The 17,735-nt window shown below is 38.3% G+C and overlaps 1 protein-coding gene across 1 annotated transcript in view; it reads right to left on the bottom strand.

The window, feature by feature from the left end:
* Positions 1-17,241, bottom strand: part of SCIN (scinderin) — an 85,868-nt gene extending 68,627 nt beyond the window's left edge. Inside the window, exons 1-3 of the mRNA XM_003896258.5 lie at positions 15,617-17,241; positions 8,096-8,250; positions 5,052-5,213 (exon numbers count right to left, since the gene is read on the bottom strand). Coding sequence (XP_003896307.1) covers positions 5,052-5,213; positions 8,096-8,250; positions 15,617-15,815 — 516 coding nt within the window. The 5' untranslated portion in view covers positions 15,816-17,241. The remainder of the gene's footprint in view (positions 1-5,051; positions 5,214-8,095; positions 8,251-15,616) is intronic.
* Between the last annotated feature and the right edge of the window lie 494 nt (positions 17,242-17,735).

Raw genomic sequence — 17,735 nt, 5'->3', positions numbered from 1 at the left:
AGATAGGAGCTTAAGAATAGGGTACAGTTGAGCTATAAATGAATAAAAAACACTCTAGACACGTGACTGCATGAGCCATATACTTTATGCTGGATGGATATACATTTGTTGAAACATTTGTTGAGTGGTTGTAAGTTCTAGGCTTTATATTTCAGAAACACAGTGAGTGAGGAAGGCTGATAAGTAAACAAACAAGCAATATAGAAAAGGCTGAGAAGCAAGTCTCTGCATAATGACAGGAAAGTTAAGTCTAGACCTGACCCTAAAGGACTGGGACTCTGGACAGGAGAAGCAGAAGAAAAGGTCAGGAAACAAACTATGAAGAAGGCAATATCTGAAGTGAATATCAAAGGATGAGAAAATATTGGATGCCTGCTAGAGAAAGGTGCCAAAGAAGAGGTGAGTATTCTAGGCAAAGGAATCAATCTGCAAAAGCAAAAGTCTGGTGACTTGAAGGAATGTGTCAGGCATGGGGTACTAAGACATTATCAACAGCAATGAAGAGAACTGGAAAGATTCAAGAGATAATTAGAAGGTAGAATAGGCTAGGATAGCAATTAAATGAATGTGGAGCCCTTAGGAGAAGTTGTCAGGATCACTCCTGGATTTTGGTTTTGAAAACCTGAGTGAGTGATGGCTCCATTAATAAGATAAAGACAATTAGAGAAGAAACCATTTTCTAGATGTGTTGAGTTTGAGGTTCTTATGACACACATGGCATGAAATATCTGAAATTTTATTGACTTGGAGCTCAGACAAGAGGTCTGAGTTAGATTGAAAGTTTAGATTGACTCATGGGTAGTAGCTGAAGCTCTGGGTGGGGATGAGTTTGCTTAGGAAAAATGTATAAAAGAAGATACAATAATTAAAATCCTTTAAAAAAGCACTTGAAGGGGTGGGCAGGCCATACAAAGAAGAATAAGAGTGGCCTGAAAGGGAGAAAAACAAGGAAGCCAGGGGAGGAGGGAGGCTGGAGAAGCTGGGAAAAGTCAACAGTGTGGGTTGTAACACAAGAATCAAGTGCATAATGTCATGGTGTCCACTGGATTTAGCAGGGGTCATCGATGCCCATAACAAGAACAGCTTCAGAGGAACTGTGGGAGTGAAAGTCGGACTGTGGATTAAAGACTGACTGGTAAATGAGGAAGTGGAGACCGTTTTTTCAAAGCAGCATGACTGAACAATGGGAGAGGGCGTGATCGATTCTAAATCATGAGGAGAACAGGGTAAAGCTGCATCACTGACCAAACAACAAGGAAACAGAACATGGGAACATCAGGATCAGTAACTCACCACAGGAATTCCTACTCCTGGGAAATCGAATTCTTCACTAGTGGCTGACTGTGACATACCTTTTCAAGAGTTAACCTCAGACCCCAAATCTTAAGAATATGGGCTTTTTTCCTACTATCATTCACATTCTGCAGTTACCCGAAGTATTTTACAGTATTTTCAGATGTAATTTTACTATTTTCTAAAAATACTTCATATCTTTAAAAATAGTGGGAAAATCATGACTAATAAATTCACCACCCTTAAAATATATTGTTCAAAAGTATTTTTCCAATGACTCCATATATTGGTAAGATCTAGCCACGTTTCATATTATTTTCTAAAAATATGCTAAATATGAGACAATGGATCTAAATCATTCAACAAAATATTGATGATTTTCTTCCCTTTCAAACTGGCTAAACTGATAATTACACTATCTTATGCCTCAGGCTGAGGAGGTTATATTGTAATGTCTGGGAATATTTACTATAATTTAGAATTCAATAAAAGGACAAATGTTTCTAAGAGATAATGGAATAACATATTAATAATAGTGACTGTTGATCAAAAAAGCTGATTTCTCTGATATGTGATCAAGGTATGGGATTTAGGTTATATCCATAAACTTAGTTTTGGCCAGGTGGCCTTAGCTGGGTGATAACTGGATGTTTAAATTAAGTTTTTCATACCTGGGTCATAATACAAACTTGAAGAAACTGCACTGGCATCCTTTTAGGCTCTCTGACACAGAAGGTTGTCTTTAAATAACTAGCGTAACGACTACTATTAAAATATTATGGTACAGAAAAGTTTAGTTACGTGTATTTCTTTGTTTACTGACACACCCCAAAATAAAGCTGCCAAGGTAGTTCAAGATCTTATCACCATTCAGAAACTTTTGGCAACACACCAACTGGCTAAAGGTTAATAACACAAACACAGATCTTGGAAGTATTTATTGTAGATTATGTAGGAATCTGGTGCTTGATTCTCACCAGGGTATCCCTTTTGTGTATAGGAAAATTCCAGAATATAACAGATAACCAAGCACCAGTACCTCTGCAACAAATATCTTTCATTGCATATATCTCTTTTACAAGGCATGGGAGAAGAGAACTTGAAAGTTATTAAAGATAATTAACTATATAAAATAACTTACTATTAAATAGACGAATGCCCTGGAACCTTATAATAGAGACTCTGTCCCTATTACATGAACCTGGATTTGTGGGTCATACTCCCACAGGTTGACTATGAGAAAAGGGTATACGACCTAAGAACTACAACCTGTCTACCACCACACCCAACTACTTGGCCCATAGTGGAAACTCTGTATTTGTTCCGCAAAATAATAAATGATTTAGTGAATACTACTGCTTTCAGTGGAATCTCAGTAGATTAGGCATCATCAGGTTTGAATTCAGCAGATTCTGAAACTATCGCAAGACATTCTATTACCAGGCCATACTATCTAATATACTACCAAGTTAGCTTAGTGCCATGAAAAGAATGTAAAGTAGGAATAGAAAAACCAGGCCCCATTCTGGGTCACCACGCAACTGGCATGAATGTGGAGTGACTTGCACATACCTTCTAAGGCCTAAGGCTTTTGTTTCCCCTTTTGAAACTGGGATGATAACTGCCATTTCCCAGATGTGACTGTGCGTCAGATGAGACTGAATCATAGTCAGCTAAGGATAAAAGTGGCATCAGAAATCAGACTCAAGATGTAAAAACAAATGAGGAAGTTAAGGCTCAGAGACAGTGAGTTGCCCAAGATCATAGCAGATAGTTAGAAAGCTCAACTGGAAGCTATTTATGATAATTGAATAGATTACTATACTTACATAGCAATTACATTATACACAACAATTTTTTTTTTAAGAAAAGAAATACTTACAAGTAATGCCAGTAATTAATTACATTATCATTGGGAAGCGTCCTTCTTGTTTAGGGACCCTCACGATCACCTAATCGAATATCTACTTTTACAGATGAGAACCTCAGAGTACTGCAACTGGAATGAGAACTGAGGTCTCCTTTTTCTAATAAAAATGCCATTTTATTTTCAAAAGCACTTATATATTATAAGGGGCTTTAGAGTGTAAATGGTGGAGATGAAAGTTGAGATAGAAAATTATTGTGCATAGGGTTTGAGAGACTGAATGGTGCAACTGCTTTTGGAACTGTGTGGCTGTAGACATTTATTTGCACGAGTTATTTATTTCTTTATTTATAGTGTAGGGGGTGGCGGCGGGAGGGGAGAATGAAAGGGTGGAATAGTATATGTATTCTGCCTAGATCTGAGAGTCAGGACTTAAATCTGTTAGGAGAATGAATTAGCTATTGAAGTTGAAAAGGACTTTCCCATGAAATTTATTGGGAGATTCAGGGCAAAAGTACTGCCATTTAGGGTGTAGATGTCTACGTGTAATATTAAGAATTGTACTTTGGGCATTTATATTATTGTGATCTCAACTTTGCACACAAGCTGGTATGATCCAAGACAGTTGGATTATGTATAAGTAGTAATAAAACTATAGATGCACCCTCACTTCAAGAAACTGATGCAGTTTGTATCTTGGGGTCATTTTCCAAACAATGTATAACCTTAGTACATTTAATCTCTGTACTGTTGTTAAATTAATATTGCTTAAACAGAACTTTGTAACTCTATTTTCAGAATCCTTTGTGTCCCTCCTCTATGCCAATGGAATAAGCTCTTTTGGCTTCTGTCTACTGCTTTATCCCAAAATACTGCCCAAGTAGATGCAATAAAACAAAAAGCTTAGTGGGGCATCAGATATGCTGAGAGTCTAATCCTGGCTTCATCATTTACTGACTTTGCAACCTTGAGCAAATTCCACATACAAGCCTCATGCTAACTGAAGCAATGCAGGTCAGCTCATGACTCTGTTATAACGTTTGGCCCAGAAATGTTAGGAATGATAATTAGAATGTTGAGATGTATGGTGTGACGAAAATTATGATAATGAAAAGCAGGAAGAGGAGATCCTTGTAAGTTCTGTGCTTTCTTGCTTTCATTGCTTTTGCACATGGTTTTTCAGTGGAGGGAAATGCTCTTTATTTCTATTATAAAACTTAACAAAGTTTTAAAGATACAACTTATATCCTACCTTCTAGAGTCTAGCAAAGGGTCTTGCAATAATGCTTCTTTGTCATGACAATAATGATTAATAAATATACCTGATATTAGAGGAGCGTCTTCCAGGAAGAAAACATAAGTCAGATATAATATACCATTGCCCATGCTGTTAAGATGATACTTGATATTTGTACTTCTGCTAATTGAAAAGTGTGAAACGGTATGATGTGTGTGTATATGTATGTCAAAATACATCTTTACAATTCTTTAGGTGGCTGTTTAGATTCATCTTATGTCCATATTATATTCTAGAACCTTTTGTTGCTGGGGGAACCAGTTTCACCCTCAAGCTATGTTTTCCCATGCACAATTAGAGACAAAAATAATTAGAGGAAGCTCTGTTCAGAGAGAAGGGGAAACGTATTAAAAATTAGTCAATATCTGTTCTATGGTAGGAAGAACTAAATCACTATTCTAAACCTATCAAAGAAAAACCTTTGAAGTCTCACTTCATGCGTCATTTAAATACTTGGCAATTACTCATCTCACATAAACGTGGCCCCTTTCCAGTGTGTAGAAAAAGTGATTCTTTTCAATGACATGTATATATGATTTGATCTGAAAGCAATTCACTTTTCTTTAGACATTGATGTGTGTATATGAAACTTACGGTGCCAAGGTCAATGATGAAGCAGTCACCCTTGTTGAAACTGTCCCAGCTAAGGGGAACTTCTGTGGCTCTCACCACTCTACGACCCTTCACATGTAGGAGCCTCTTGGCTGTCAGGTCGTTTGTAAGAACGTGGTTTAATCCAGATGCCACGCCTCCAGCCTGATGAATGGAGGGAAGACACACAAAAAACAAAGAGAAAACTGATGAGGTGTCTACCTAGACAAAGCAAAGTACAATAATACGGCTGGTGTTTGTGTCAAAACTGTACCGTCAGGCCAAGTTAAAATAGCCACCTATTCCATAAGACAAGAGAGAACCCCTTGGTAATCAACAGATTGTTTGTTTGGTCTCTTTATTCTTTCTGTTTCAACCATTCAATTGACAACTGCAAGTATTTACTGAGAACCTTCAGTGTATAAAACGCTGCTGCAGAAACAAAAAGAAGAAGCCATAGCTCTTGCCCTTTGGACACTAATGATCCCCAAATCATTAATGAGCAAGAAGGCAAACATTTCAGGGAACAAGGTGACAGGTGGCTAGAGGAGGATCAGAGATAACACGTACAGATGACAGCAGCCAGAGAAGAAGGCACCCAAAAGTTCACACTGGTACAGGGTTGGGACAGAGATGGTTATTGAGTGCTGGCCAGGAATGGGCTGATCTTATGTATGGTCCTTGTTTTTACATTTAAAGTAATCAAATGTCTTCTATATTTTCTGGTAAACAGGTCTTACTATTAATAAATATGCTAGGCCTGAGTGTTTTTACTGTAAGCTAGGAGAGATGCAATATCTTGACTGTACATCCCCAGCCAAAACAAAACAAAATAAAATGAAATACAATCACACTGAATTAAAGAAACGCTTAAGAAAAAATATTAACTGTATCAACTACATCTTCTTATATTATTTGCAATCATCTTTTACCTTTTCATTTTTTCTAATTAAATGATATGAACCATATCCTTATTTCCACAATTAATTATAATTAATTATATGTGCATAACTGAGCTGCAGAATAAACAAAACTGTCACTGATAGATTAAAGGCCTCTATAATAATGGTAAGGAAAATTAGAGCTAATTTGTCATTAGCACATTCTTTTCCATTGACTTTAAATTTCCACCATTCTCCAAGAAAAGTTGGTATAGATTAAATGTTAATTTCAGGACAATTAAAACCTCAAATTAAAAAATATATATATATATAATGATTTCCTAGTCCATAATTTTACAACGACTGCCACATTTCTTGGTTGAATAAACTAAGCATTATATAATTAAATAAATACAAGTTGTCATCTATGTACTACTGCTTTGAGACGGAGTTTCACTCATGTCTCCCAGGCGGGAGTGCAATGGCATGATGTCGGCTCACTGCAACCTCTGCCTCCTGGGTTCAAGCAATTCTCCTGCCTCAGCTTCCCTAGTAGCTAGGATTACAGGTGCATGTCATCACGCCCAGTTAATTATTGTATTTTTAGTAGAGGGGATTTCACCATATTAGTCAGGCTGGTCTCAAACTTCTGACCTCAGGTGATTCATCTGCTTTGGCCTCTCAAAGTGTTGGGATTACAGGCGTGAACCACCACGCCCGGCCACAGTTACTTTATTATTTAATTTATTCCTTAATACAACAGCTGTATGAGGAAGTTGTTATAATATTTATTGCTTGGGGAAACTGAGCACAGAAAGCTCTGTATTTTCCCTAAAGGAAAAATGTCATATGTGGCAGAAATGGGTCCATAACTAGGATGGTGTCACAGCACCTGCTTTTAGTAACTACAAGACTCAACTTATTTAAAATGTTGAGTTCACTGACATAAAGGAAGTTTCAGCATAATTTGTCATAAACTGTAGGAGCTCATGTGAATCAAATAAAATGAGAGGTAATAGTTTTGTATTTAGGGTAGTTCATAGCCTAGAAAAAAAAAATGATTTCAAGAGACATAAGAGAACCTACAATGTATAAGTGTTTTGTTCTGATCTCAATAGTATCACAAAATATTCAACCAAGACTCTGAACAGGTAAAGGTGTGAATAAGCCTTGCCATCTTAGTAAGTGGAGTTAGTATTACAGTCAGAATTGTAGTGACGCTCTAAGGTTTCAGGTCTTCACTAGGGTAGCATGCTGACAAGGCGGGGCAGCGGGATGTGCAGAACACTTGCTGGAGCGTGTTTGATTTCGGAAATCTGTGACTTTTGTCTGGGGAGGGTATTCCTCACACTTGAACTGAACACACGTGGAGGGGTGGGTGGCAGGAATGGTGAAGGGAGGGCCAGTCTGGAAAGATAACTGGGAGAATGACAAAAAAAGAACAAAACAAACAAACAAACAAAAGGCAAAAAAAAACCCTGTCCTATACTGAAGGCTGCCTTAAAGGGATAGAACCATTTAACTATTTGTTCTTGTTTTTCAGAAGTAAAGCCAATTGATCAGTGTTTCAGACCAGTGTGGGTAAATTGTGTATGTGCGTGTGTGTAGTTTACCTGCAGAATTTTCAGCTCAAAAGTTTCATCTGCATCCCTTCTAAGATCAAACCACACTATTTTGGAAATACATGTATAGTTCTTTACAGTAACTAAAATTATAATTATTATAAATACTCTATTAATATATTCCAGAACAACTGAGATTTTGAAGGCTTCGGTTACTTGCAGAAACTTCAGAGATTCTCTAGAATAGCAAAAATGAAAACTTTTAAGACCCAAATTACCAAAATTTAAATGTTGAAATAGCTACAAAATATTAAAAAGTTGTCTTGTGAAGACATAACTGAAAGCTCTTTTAAAAAATTAAGCTATCAAATTAAATTGTCACAATATTTCACGTATTGTACCACACATTTCACAAACATTTACTGAGCACCTACTGTGTATTCATCAGGTACTGGGGATATATCCATGAACAAAACAGATTAAAACAACAACAACAAAAAACAAAAAACCGTGCCCTCAATGAACTGTCATTCTATGAAGACAGGAGGTATGGATGGACGAGAGGAGAAAGGGATTCATAATGGAAAGTGAGGGAGCTGCTTACCTTGTATTTCAGACCGTCTTTGAAATAGCTAACAAAGTCAGTAGACTCATATCCTTGAAGTTCTCTATTCTGCACTGGCTTGCCACCCAAATAGTCATCCATCTGAACAGTGAAGATGGCAGCAGCTGTGCTTTCATCCTGGGAACACTCCTTTCCTAAAACAGTGAACAACAGCACCTCAAATACCAAGCAATAAGAAGGATTAAGGCAGAATTTCTGATATGAAAGGAGTCAGAAATTTTCATTTCAATTATGTGTCAATACAACAGTCTTCTACAGAAAGATCTTTTAGCTAAAATAGTGTAACATATTATTTTGCTAATAATTAACAATTTTTTGTCTATTTTTTTTTTTTTTTTGAGAGAGGGCGTTGCTCTGTTGCCAAGCCTGGAGTGCAATGGCATAGTCATAACTCACTGTAACCCCAAACTCTGGGGCTTAAGCGATGCTTCCGCCTCAGTCTCACAGGCAGCTTGGACTACAGGTGCATGCCACCATGCTTTGCTAATTCTCAAAAAAGTATTTTGTGCAGCCGGGTGCGGTGGCTCAAGCCTGTAATCCCAGGACTTTGGGAGGCTGAGACGGGCGGATCACGAGGTCAGGAGATCGAGACCATCCTGGCTAACCCGGTGAAACCCCGTCTCTACTAAAACATACAAAAAACTAACCGGGCGAGGTGGCGGGCGCCTGTAGTCCCAGGTACTCGGGAGGCTGAGGCAGGAGAAAGGCGTTAATCCGGGAGGTGGAGCCTGCAGTGAGCCGAGATCCGGCCACTGCACTCCAGCCTGGGCGACAGAGCAAGACTCTGTCTCAAAAAAAAAAAGGGTTTTGTAGGGAAAAGGTCTCTATATGTTGCCCAGGCTGGTCTCAAACTCCTGGCCTCAAGCAGTCCTCTGGCTTTGGCCTCCTAAATTTTGGGGGATTACAGATGTGAGCCACCGTGCCCGGCCTGTTTTTGTTTCTGCTTTTTCCAATTCCTTCAAAAATTTTAAAAAGAAACACTGCTGTGTGAAGTTGCTCGGGAAGATAAAACAACCTATTCCAATGAGATTTAAGTAAACATTAATTTGGTAAGGTCAATAAGATCAGGCTATGAAAACATTTGACAACTGGTTTAGCCTTTATTAGGATAAATCTTTGGTTTTATGATATGTCAATATGTGAATTAATGTTTGTGAGAAATATGAACATCATGAGCCATAATTAAATAAGTGGTTTTTACAATGGGAAAATGAATATAATTTAATTTTACTCCTATTTTTTTGGTCTTTTTCCCTACTTCACTATCTGATTGGTTTTGTTTCAATGAAATAATGATCTCTGAAGAAAAGGAAGAGCAAAGGAAGCAGCATGCTAACATTTATTAAGTGTTAATGTACTTGGTATTGTTCCGGGTATTTTACATACAACATACATTTAATGTTCACAATTGTAATACAGATCACATCCAGGTAACTTCACTAAGGTCAAAACAATTAGTAAGAACGCGTGTCTGTAGTGTACATAAAGGTCACAGTACGGACAGTCAGGAGGGGTACTCACATTTTATGGAAAACACTTCAAACTCTTTACTACATCCAAGCTGTAATAAAAATCTCAAATGACTCTAGAAATAATAATGGCCAACATTATACATTTATACTACCCCTATGGGCCAGACACTGTGCCAGTGTTTTACATGGATGATCTCATTTAATCTTCAAACAACCTAATAAAGCAGAACCTATTTTCTACTAGATTGGAACAGAGAAAATGGAGGCTTAGAGAGGCTGGGTAACTTTTCTGAGGTCAGAAAGCAACTTTTGGGAGAAAAGGACCAGATGTAGGTTTGTGTGACTCTGAAGCACAGGTTCTTAAAAGCTACAGTACACTTGTGGGTAATTTTTTGTACTCAGGCTCTCATTAACGGTACAATTTTATAGTGACAAGGTATGTTAATTTCTTCCATGGACAACTGATGCGTAAAAGCTTAGAAGCTGTAATAATTTAATAGTTCACATGAACAACCCTAATTGAGAGTATTCACCAAAGTTGAAGAAGGGAAATCAGTCAGCTGTATTAAAGAAAGAATCAGATTTCTTACAATTCCCCCTCTTACTCTCAAAGGAGACCCATATACCAAGTATCTTCTGAGGGGGGAAAACAACAACAACAACAAAAAACAACTCAGTAGCTAGAAGACTACTTGACATGACAACAATTTTGTGAACTTGCTGTGGTCAAAGTTAATTATTTAACACACCAGCAATTATGCGATCTGAAAGGACTCTGGTGTCATTCTTCTGCCAATTTGGGATCCAAACCCTAACTGAGAATACCGTGAAGACGTAGATGTAGATTTTTATGATGCTTTAAGAGATAACTTGGAATCAAGATTAACATCAAAGGTGCTAAAGATGATGTATTTGACATAAACACCCTTACCTGACTACAGGTTGAAACCTGAATCTCTTTAGGTAGATGTAAATGGACAGGCATGAAGTTAATGAATGAACTGAAAGTAAGTTAATTAAATTACGCTATCATTTGCTGATGCTTATGTAATGTGGTTGGCCAGGGGATATCTGTATGAATAAAACAGGCTGCCTGAAAGAGGTTGAGGGTCTTGATGAAGCCAATGTCAGCCTTGGGATGCAAAAATTAGAATCAAATTCAGTTGTAGCATGATGGAATTCCAGAAAGTGTTTAGAAACTTATGAACTTTGTGTATAAAGTCTGGTTAAGAATCAATTTAGTTTTCCCTTATGAATCTGCTTATGATTTCCATTTGTTGTTTCCCTACACTGATTTTACCAGTGTCTTTTACGTTCTGTTATACTATGTTGTGCCATGCTATTTTATATTATGTTAGACTTGTGTACATCCTGCAAATTACTGTATTTTGTGGTTGTAACGATTTTATAGATAAAAAGAGGGGTTTAAAACTAGGTTAATCCAACAGCCATCCATGATAAAATAAAATAAGCCAAATTAGGAATAGAGAGGAACACCTTCAAATGATAATTAGAGTCAACAAAAAATGTAGCGCTAACAATGCGGAACAGTAAAAGACTGAATGTTTTCCCCATAAAATCTGGAAAATGGGTGTGGACTCTCACCACTCTTATTCAACATAGTACAGGAAGTTCTAACCACTGCAATAAAATAAGAAAAGGAAAAAAAGGCATACAAATTGAATATGAAGAAATAAAATGGTCTCTATTTAGAGACAACAATATTGTTTACATAGTGAACTCTAAGAGAGCTACCAAAAAAAAAAAAAAAAACTCTCCTAGAAATAAAAAGTACATTGAGCAAATTAGCAGGATACAAGATTCATCAGTAACACAAAAAATCAGTCACATTTCTATATAGAAACAATGAACATGCGGAAACTGAAATTAAAGGCGCAATGCTATTTACAATCACCCCAAAGAAACTGCAATACTCAGGCATATAGTTTAAAAAATTGTATAGGAACTGTACACTGAAAATTACAAAATGGCATGCAAAATATCAATGAAGACCTAAGTAAATGTAAACATTTAGTGTTCATGGATTTTAAGACTCCACATAATAACGATGTCAATCCTTCATAAATTGATCTATAGGCCTAATGTTATTCTTATCAAAATCACAGTAAGGTTTATTATAGACATATACAAGCTTATTCCAAAATTTATATAGTGTGGCACAGGCCCTAGAATAGCTAAAATCATCTTGACAAACAAGCATAAAGTGGGAGGAATCGCTCTACTTGATACTAAGGTTTACTATATAGCTAATGTGATTAAAACAGATTGGTACTGTTGAAGGATAGACACAGATCAATAGACCCAATATCCCCCAGTAGTGACACTTTGTAAAATTACAGTATGGCTTAGTATATTAATGTATAGTACAGTACAGCACTGAATACCACAACCAGGATATTGGCATTGATATAATCCACCTATTTTTTTCATATTTTTTTCAGTTTTACTTGTATTCATGTGTGTATATGTGCATTTAGTTCTATAAAGTTTTATCACATGAACAAATTCATACATCTGCTATCGCAATCAAGATGCTGTATAGTCCCACCAAAAACATCCTTCATGTTGCCCTTTTATAATACACTCTTCTCCTGCCCACATCATCCCCTCTTCACCCTATCAATACATAACTAATGGCAATGCCAAATCTAAAATTTTGTCATTTCAAAAATGTTATATAAATGGGATCATACAATATAAAGCCTCTTAAGATTTTTCGCTCAGCATGATTCACTGGAACTTCATCCAAGTTGTTGTATGTATCAACAGTTTGTTCCTTTTTATTGCTGAGTAGTATTAGTTGGTACAGATGTACAATTTGTTCAACCAGTCACCTGTTGAAAAGCATCTGGGCTGATTCTAGTGTTCGCTTATTCAAATAAAACTGCTGTGGAAATTCAGGTACAGGTTTTTATGTGAACACAAAATTTCATTTTTCTGGGATAAATACCTATGAATGCAATTGCTGGGTCATATGGTAGTAGTATATTTGGTTTTGTAAGAAACTACTAAACTCTTTTCCAGAGTGCTGTACCATTGCACGTACCCACCCCCATGCTCCAGCAATGTAAATGATCCAGTTTCTCAGCATCCTAGCCAGTCCTTCATATAAGTTCTTTGTATCGTATATTGTAATCCAATCCTTTGGATTCTCAGGGCACAAGGCCTGATACAGCCCACTTATAACATAAATGCATACTGCTTTAAAATATATTTGGGTAAAGTTTAAAACTGGCAAACAGAAAGAATGAGGATAAGTGTTTGTAGCTTAGGTTAGGGATGTGACAGGGAGCAGTTTTACTATCTAGACCTACCTATTCATTTGGTGCTATAAGGAACTAGAAACAGAAGGTGGATGGATGCATTTAAACTGTTAGGTGCAAAGCTGAAATGTTTTTAAAGAAGGGCTAATGCAATAACATTTAAGTTCTTTGCAATAAATTTTTACTTTCATTACATTTAAGCATATGATGTTAATACATTTAAGCACGTAATATTAATACAATAAAATAATCTGAGATATGCCGAGTGTTATGGAAACATGGAAGGAGAGACCAGGAAAGACGACTCTCCCTCTCTTCTCTCTCGTTTTAGGTCCAACTTCTTTCTGTTTCCCCTTTCTGCCTCCCATTTGGCCTGTTTCTTCATTTCTATGCTACGCACCTTTTTTCATCTCAGTTTAACTTTAGTTTCTCTTCCTTCCAGCTGATTCCCTTTAACCAAATGTTCTTTTCCCCTGGATGTTCAGCTCTCTCTCCTGGGACTTTCTCTCAATCTGTCTCTCTGATGAATCCTCATGGATTCATCCTAATTTAGGTCTTAGACTACACTATTCTGGATGAAATTCTGTTTTCTTAGGGAACTGAAGTAGGAAGAACTGTTGGGCAATCCCATCTGAAGGTCCTGTTGACTATTTTACTTGAAGCTTTTTTCCTCTCCGTGATTCTCTCTTGACACAAAAACCCTTCCAAGTACTCTCACTCTTTTTTTTTTTTTTTTTTTTTTTCTGTACAGGCTTCTGTTTCCCTATAACCACAGACACTTTGTGCTTTCACAGTAACTATCACATTCTACCTGTGTTATATCACTTTTTGTCTTTTTGCACCTTTGAGGTGATGAACTTTCAGAGAAGGTTCATTAATTATTCATATCTACAAGTGCCTTGTACAGTACTGGCCGTATTGAATAATTACTGAATGAATTCGCTTGTTATTAACATGTTATTGACTTCAGTTTTAGCACGTCTTTAAGAATATAAATGTTTCTGCCCAAAGCATTTTTTATTATATTTTTGAAATTTATGAGCACCAAGTGGATAATTAAGCAGATAATTAACTGAATAAGGTGAATCTATAAACCCTACAAAACTTAGTAGTTAAGTCAACTTGGATAAAAATGTATAGAATTAAAGAACTGTGTTCAAATCTCCCTTGCGGTCGTCTGACAAAGTCAAACATAACTGCTGTCAACAGTAAGATATGGAATGATTTCACATTTTAATTTATTCAAATGGCAAATGTGGCATTTTAAACACTTTCATTCATATTAGATTTAAGTTCTGCATGGAAAGTCCTCTGTAAGGACATCATTATTCTATCTGGCATCATTCATTCTTGAACATGGGTTATATATTAAAGTTTCAGTGTTTTCTGGCACAAAATACAAATAGATGACAGTGTATTACAGCATTATAATAGGAATAACAGCAATGCAGCAAGAAACCAAAATGTGTTTAGAACTCAGGCTGAGCCTTCTCCGCCTCCTCAAACTAACACAAATTTTTGACTCCAAATGTTATAATTAGAAGTCTTGTCTTCATCTACATATTTTTCATTTCTCATTTCTCAAATGCCTGTTCCAGGTGTTTGCCAGCGGTTAGACAGTCACTATTCCATGTTTTCTACTATTTCATTTCTTAAAATCTTCAAGTGTTAGAAATTACAATGTTGGCTTTCAGGGACTTAAAAATGTGTATGCGTGTGTGTGGTTTTGTGTGTTTTCCTCCTAAGCTCAGGGATAAAACTAAACAAACACGAGTACTGGGCAGGCTAGCTAGTTTTAAAAGAAGGCAAAAAGGCTCAGAGAATAGGCATGTTGTTAGACAGGGTGTGCCCACTGGCACAAGACCTCCTGGGGAGAGGGTGGACATTCAGGATGTTTATGAGTAAAAGTAGAAGGTGGAAAAAGAACACACAAAGCCCAGTGTCCTGACAGCCTGGCACGAATGCAGCTCAAAATAATTACTACTGCTGAAGGAACCGTTTCTGTTCCATCTTGTGTCCTTGCTAAAATAAATAATAAATAATAACAATAAAGCAGTCTATCTACATAAATATGTGAAATACCCATAAAGAGCTATTTATTTATATATAAAATATCAGTATATTTTTCTCGCTTCCATCTGAGGGCGTCAGCTTCCTAATGAAGCGGAGTTTTTGTCTACCAGACCCGCAAGCAGCGTGGTGCGGGTAGAATCCTATTTTAAAGAGGCCCAGAACAATAATCCCCGCAATCATAGAGAAAATAAGCCAGTGCCCGAAAGCAACAAACAGAAATAATGTGTGAAGGAAAAGAAAAAGACTTCTCCCTAGCGGCGGCAGATGCACCCAAACTTTATGACTTCCTCTCCATCCCGACGGGGAAAGCAGGACTGAGCTTGTCCGAAGGTGAGCAGGGCTTGGCCAGAAGACGGCGTGCGGGGAGGCAGAGCCCCTGGACAAGAGTGGCGTTTGGAGACTTGAAGGTGAAAGGGGAAGAAGCCAGAGTCACCAGCTCCAAAGTCCCGGAACTACACCTGGCAAAGGTCAAAGCCTGTGGGGTAAGTCGATTGCGGACAACGCCAGAGCCTCGCGTTTGCAGCAGGCAAGTTGACTTCGGCGGGGAGAAAGTCGCCGGCCGCAAAGGGCCGCCGGACAGGTCTCCAGTCTAGCTCAGTTTGCGGTCCCCTTTGCTCCCACGTCTGCAAATCTCGGACCCCTACGTCCTCCCCTCGCCCGCCGTCCCTTACCGAGCCAGAAGTGCAGGCGGTAGGTGAAGCCTCGGCTAGTCTTGGCCGTATGCAGCACCAGGTAGGCATCCCCGACGTAGAAGTCTCCGTGAGCGCTCTGGGGCACGGGCACCAGCTCCAGCTTCTCAATCCTCCAGACCTGCAGTCCCGCCTGCTTGCCCGCCCGGGCGAACTCCTCGTGGTATAGCTCCTGTGCCATGGCTCCTGCACGCGATGCTCCGGGGGGCGCGGGATCTCGCTGACCTTGTAGCTGGACTAAACCCAGAGCAGCAGGAGGAACCTTATTCGCCGCCACTTTATAGGGTTTGCCATCCGGGGAGGCGGCGCCCTGAAACGGGAGGGGCTAAGTGCCCGGGCGCGAGTTGATGGAGGAGGCGATCGCTTCCCACGGGGAGCGCAGCGCTGGCTTCCAAGCTCCCACGCCCTGCCCCAGGCCAGGAGCAGAATCGGCGTCCCAGAAGTGTTGAGATTCAGAGGGAGTTTATAGTAACTCGTGCCAATGCCTCCTCCAAGGAAAGACATTTTCTCTAGCAATAGACGGAGAACATTAACGATTAAAACTGCCTGGCACTCCCTCGTGCATACTCATCATCACCGTCCTGCATATTTCCTCTTCTCTCGCTAATTCTGTTATTTCTGGATCTCAGTTGTTCTTGGCAGGAGGGGTGAGGTGAGGAAAGAGCGTGCCAGCCCTACAGAGTTGAGTCAGCGTTTACCCGGGTGGAGCAATACCTGTTCTTTCTGGCCCTCTAGAATACTTCTTTCCTAGAACAAATCTTCCTCTGCTAATAGCAACACCTGCCGTTAGGCAGCAGAGGAGTGTGCCACATTAGCACGTTGGAATAATTTTAATGCATCCTTCTTTAAAAAATTGGCTTTTTGAGTAACAAACATCCTAATGATCAATTCTGTCATTTCATTGGGCAATCTCTCCATTCCTGATGACCAAAGTTTCTGTCTTGATCTTCCAGTTTGAAAATACCATGAAAAACAGCGTGTCCGTTTTCTTGGACAGGAAGAAAACCTGGAAGAATGACAGTCTTACCCCAGGTGACAGAGCTCTGTAAATCTCAAGGAGTTCAGGAGCTGTGGTTGAGTTCTCTTACCACCTGCTTCCTTTGGCCAAGAAAGATGAAAACAACAACAACAACAACAAAAACCCAGCAGCCGCCCTCCTGAGATGTTCTCTGCAGGGCTGTTTGTGGCTGTAATTTTATGCTTGGCCAGGCTTCTGGGTTACCTGTTACCTAGTTTCAAGGTGAAAATTTTCTCATTGTTTTACCTACAGGTTTTGCTTTTGCAGAATGGCTAAAACACTATGGAATTTTTAGTGTTCCATATGGAAAATTTACTCTTGATTTGGCATTCATTTAACAAGCTGGTATAGTAAAGGATTTTATTACTGAAAAAGGCAAATCACTCAGTATGTATAGAGTAAGAAAGCTGAATTTCATGGACGTAAAATTGTTTTCATTCAATTTCTAAAATTACATGAATCCCTGGAACGTCAATAATAATGCAAAATTAGATTTTTTCCTTAATTAAATTATGTTTTTCATAGGTTATTACATGACCATGGTAAAAAAATTAAAAGTACAAAATGTGTGCAATAAAAAATTATCTCCATTTCACCCTGCCACCCAGTTGCTTTCCCCAAAGGCAATTACGTTACCAGTTTCTTATGTATTTTTCCAGACACTCAAATTTTGTCAACAAGAATATAGATAATGTAGTTATTTTAAATTTTTAACAGAAAATGTAACATATATGTGTGTGTTTGTGTGTGTGTCTGTGTCTGTGTATCAACACACAGTACTCATAGAGCTACCAGTTTTTACTGACCACATGGTATTCTACCTTATAAACATACTAATTTATTTTGTCTATCTTAGTTCATAGTGTAGGGGCCAAGGGAAAACTTCCTGTCTGCCCTCTGAAGCTTCACTGAAAAACCAAGTCACAAAAGGCAGATTAACAGGACAAATGGCATACAAATTTATCAACAGACATGGGGGAGAATCACAGAGTGATTGCCCAATATCCCAATGAGGTACAGATGGTTGTACATCCTTACTAGAGGAAAGGCAGATGGGTGATGTATGGGTGATTTGGGGAGTTA

The sequence above is a fragment of the Papio anubis genome, chromosome 4, assembly GCF_008728515.1.
Source record: "Papio anubis isolate 15944 chromosome 4, Panubis1.0, whole genome shotgun sequence".
NCBI lineage: Eukaryota > Metazoa > Chordata > Mammalia > Primates > Cercopithecidae > Papio > Papio anubis.
This window is presented reverse-complemented; position numbering and strand designations above follow the sequence as displayed.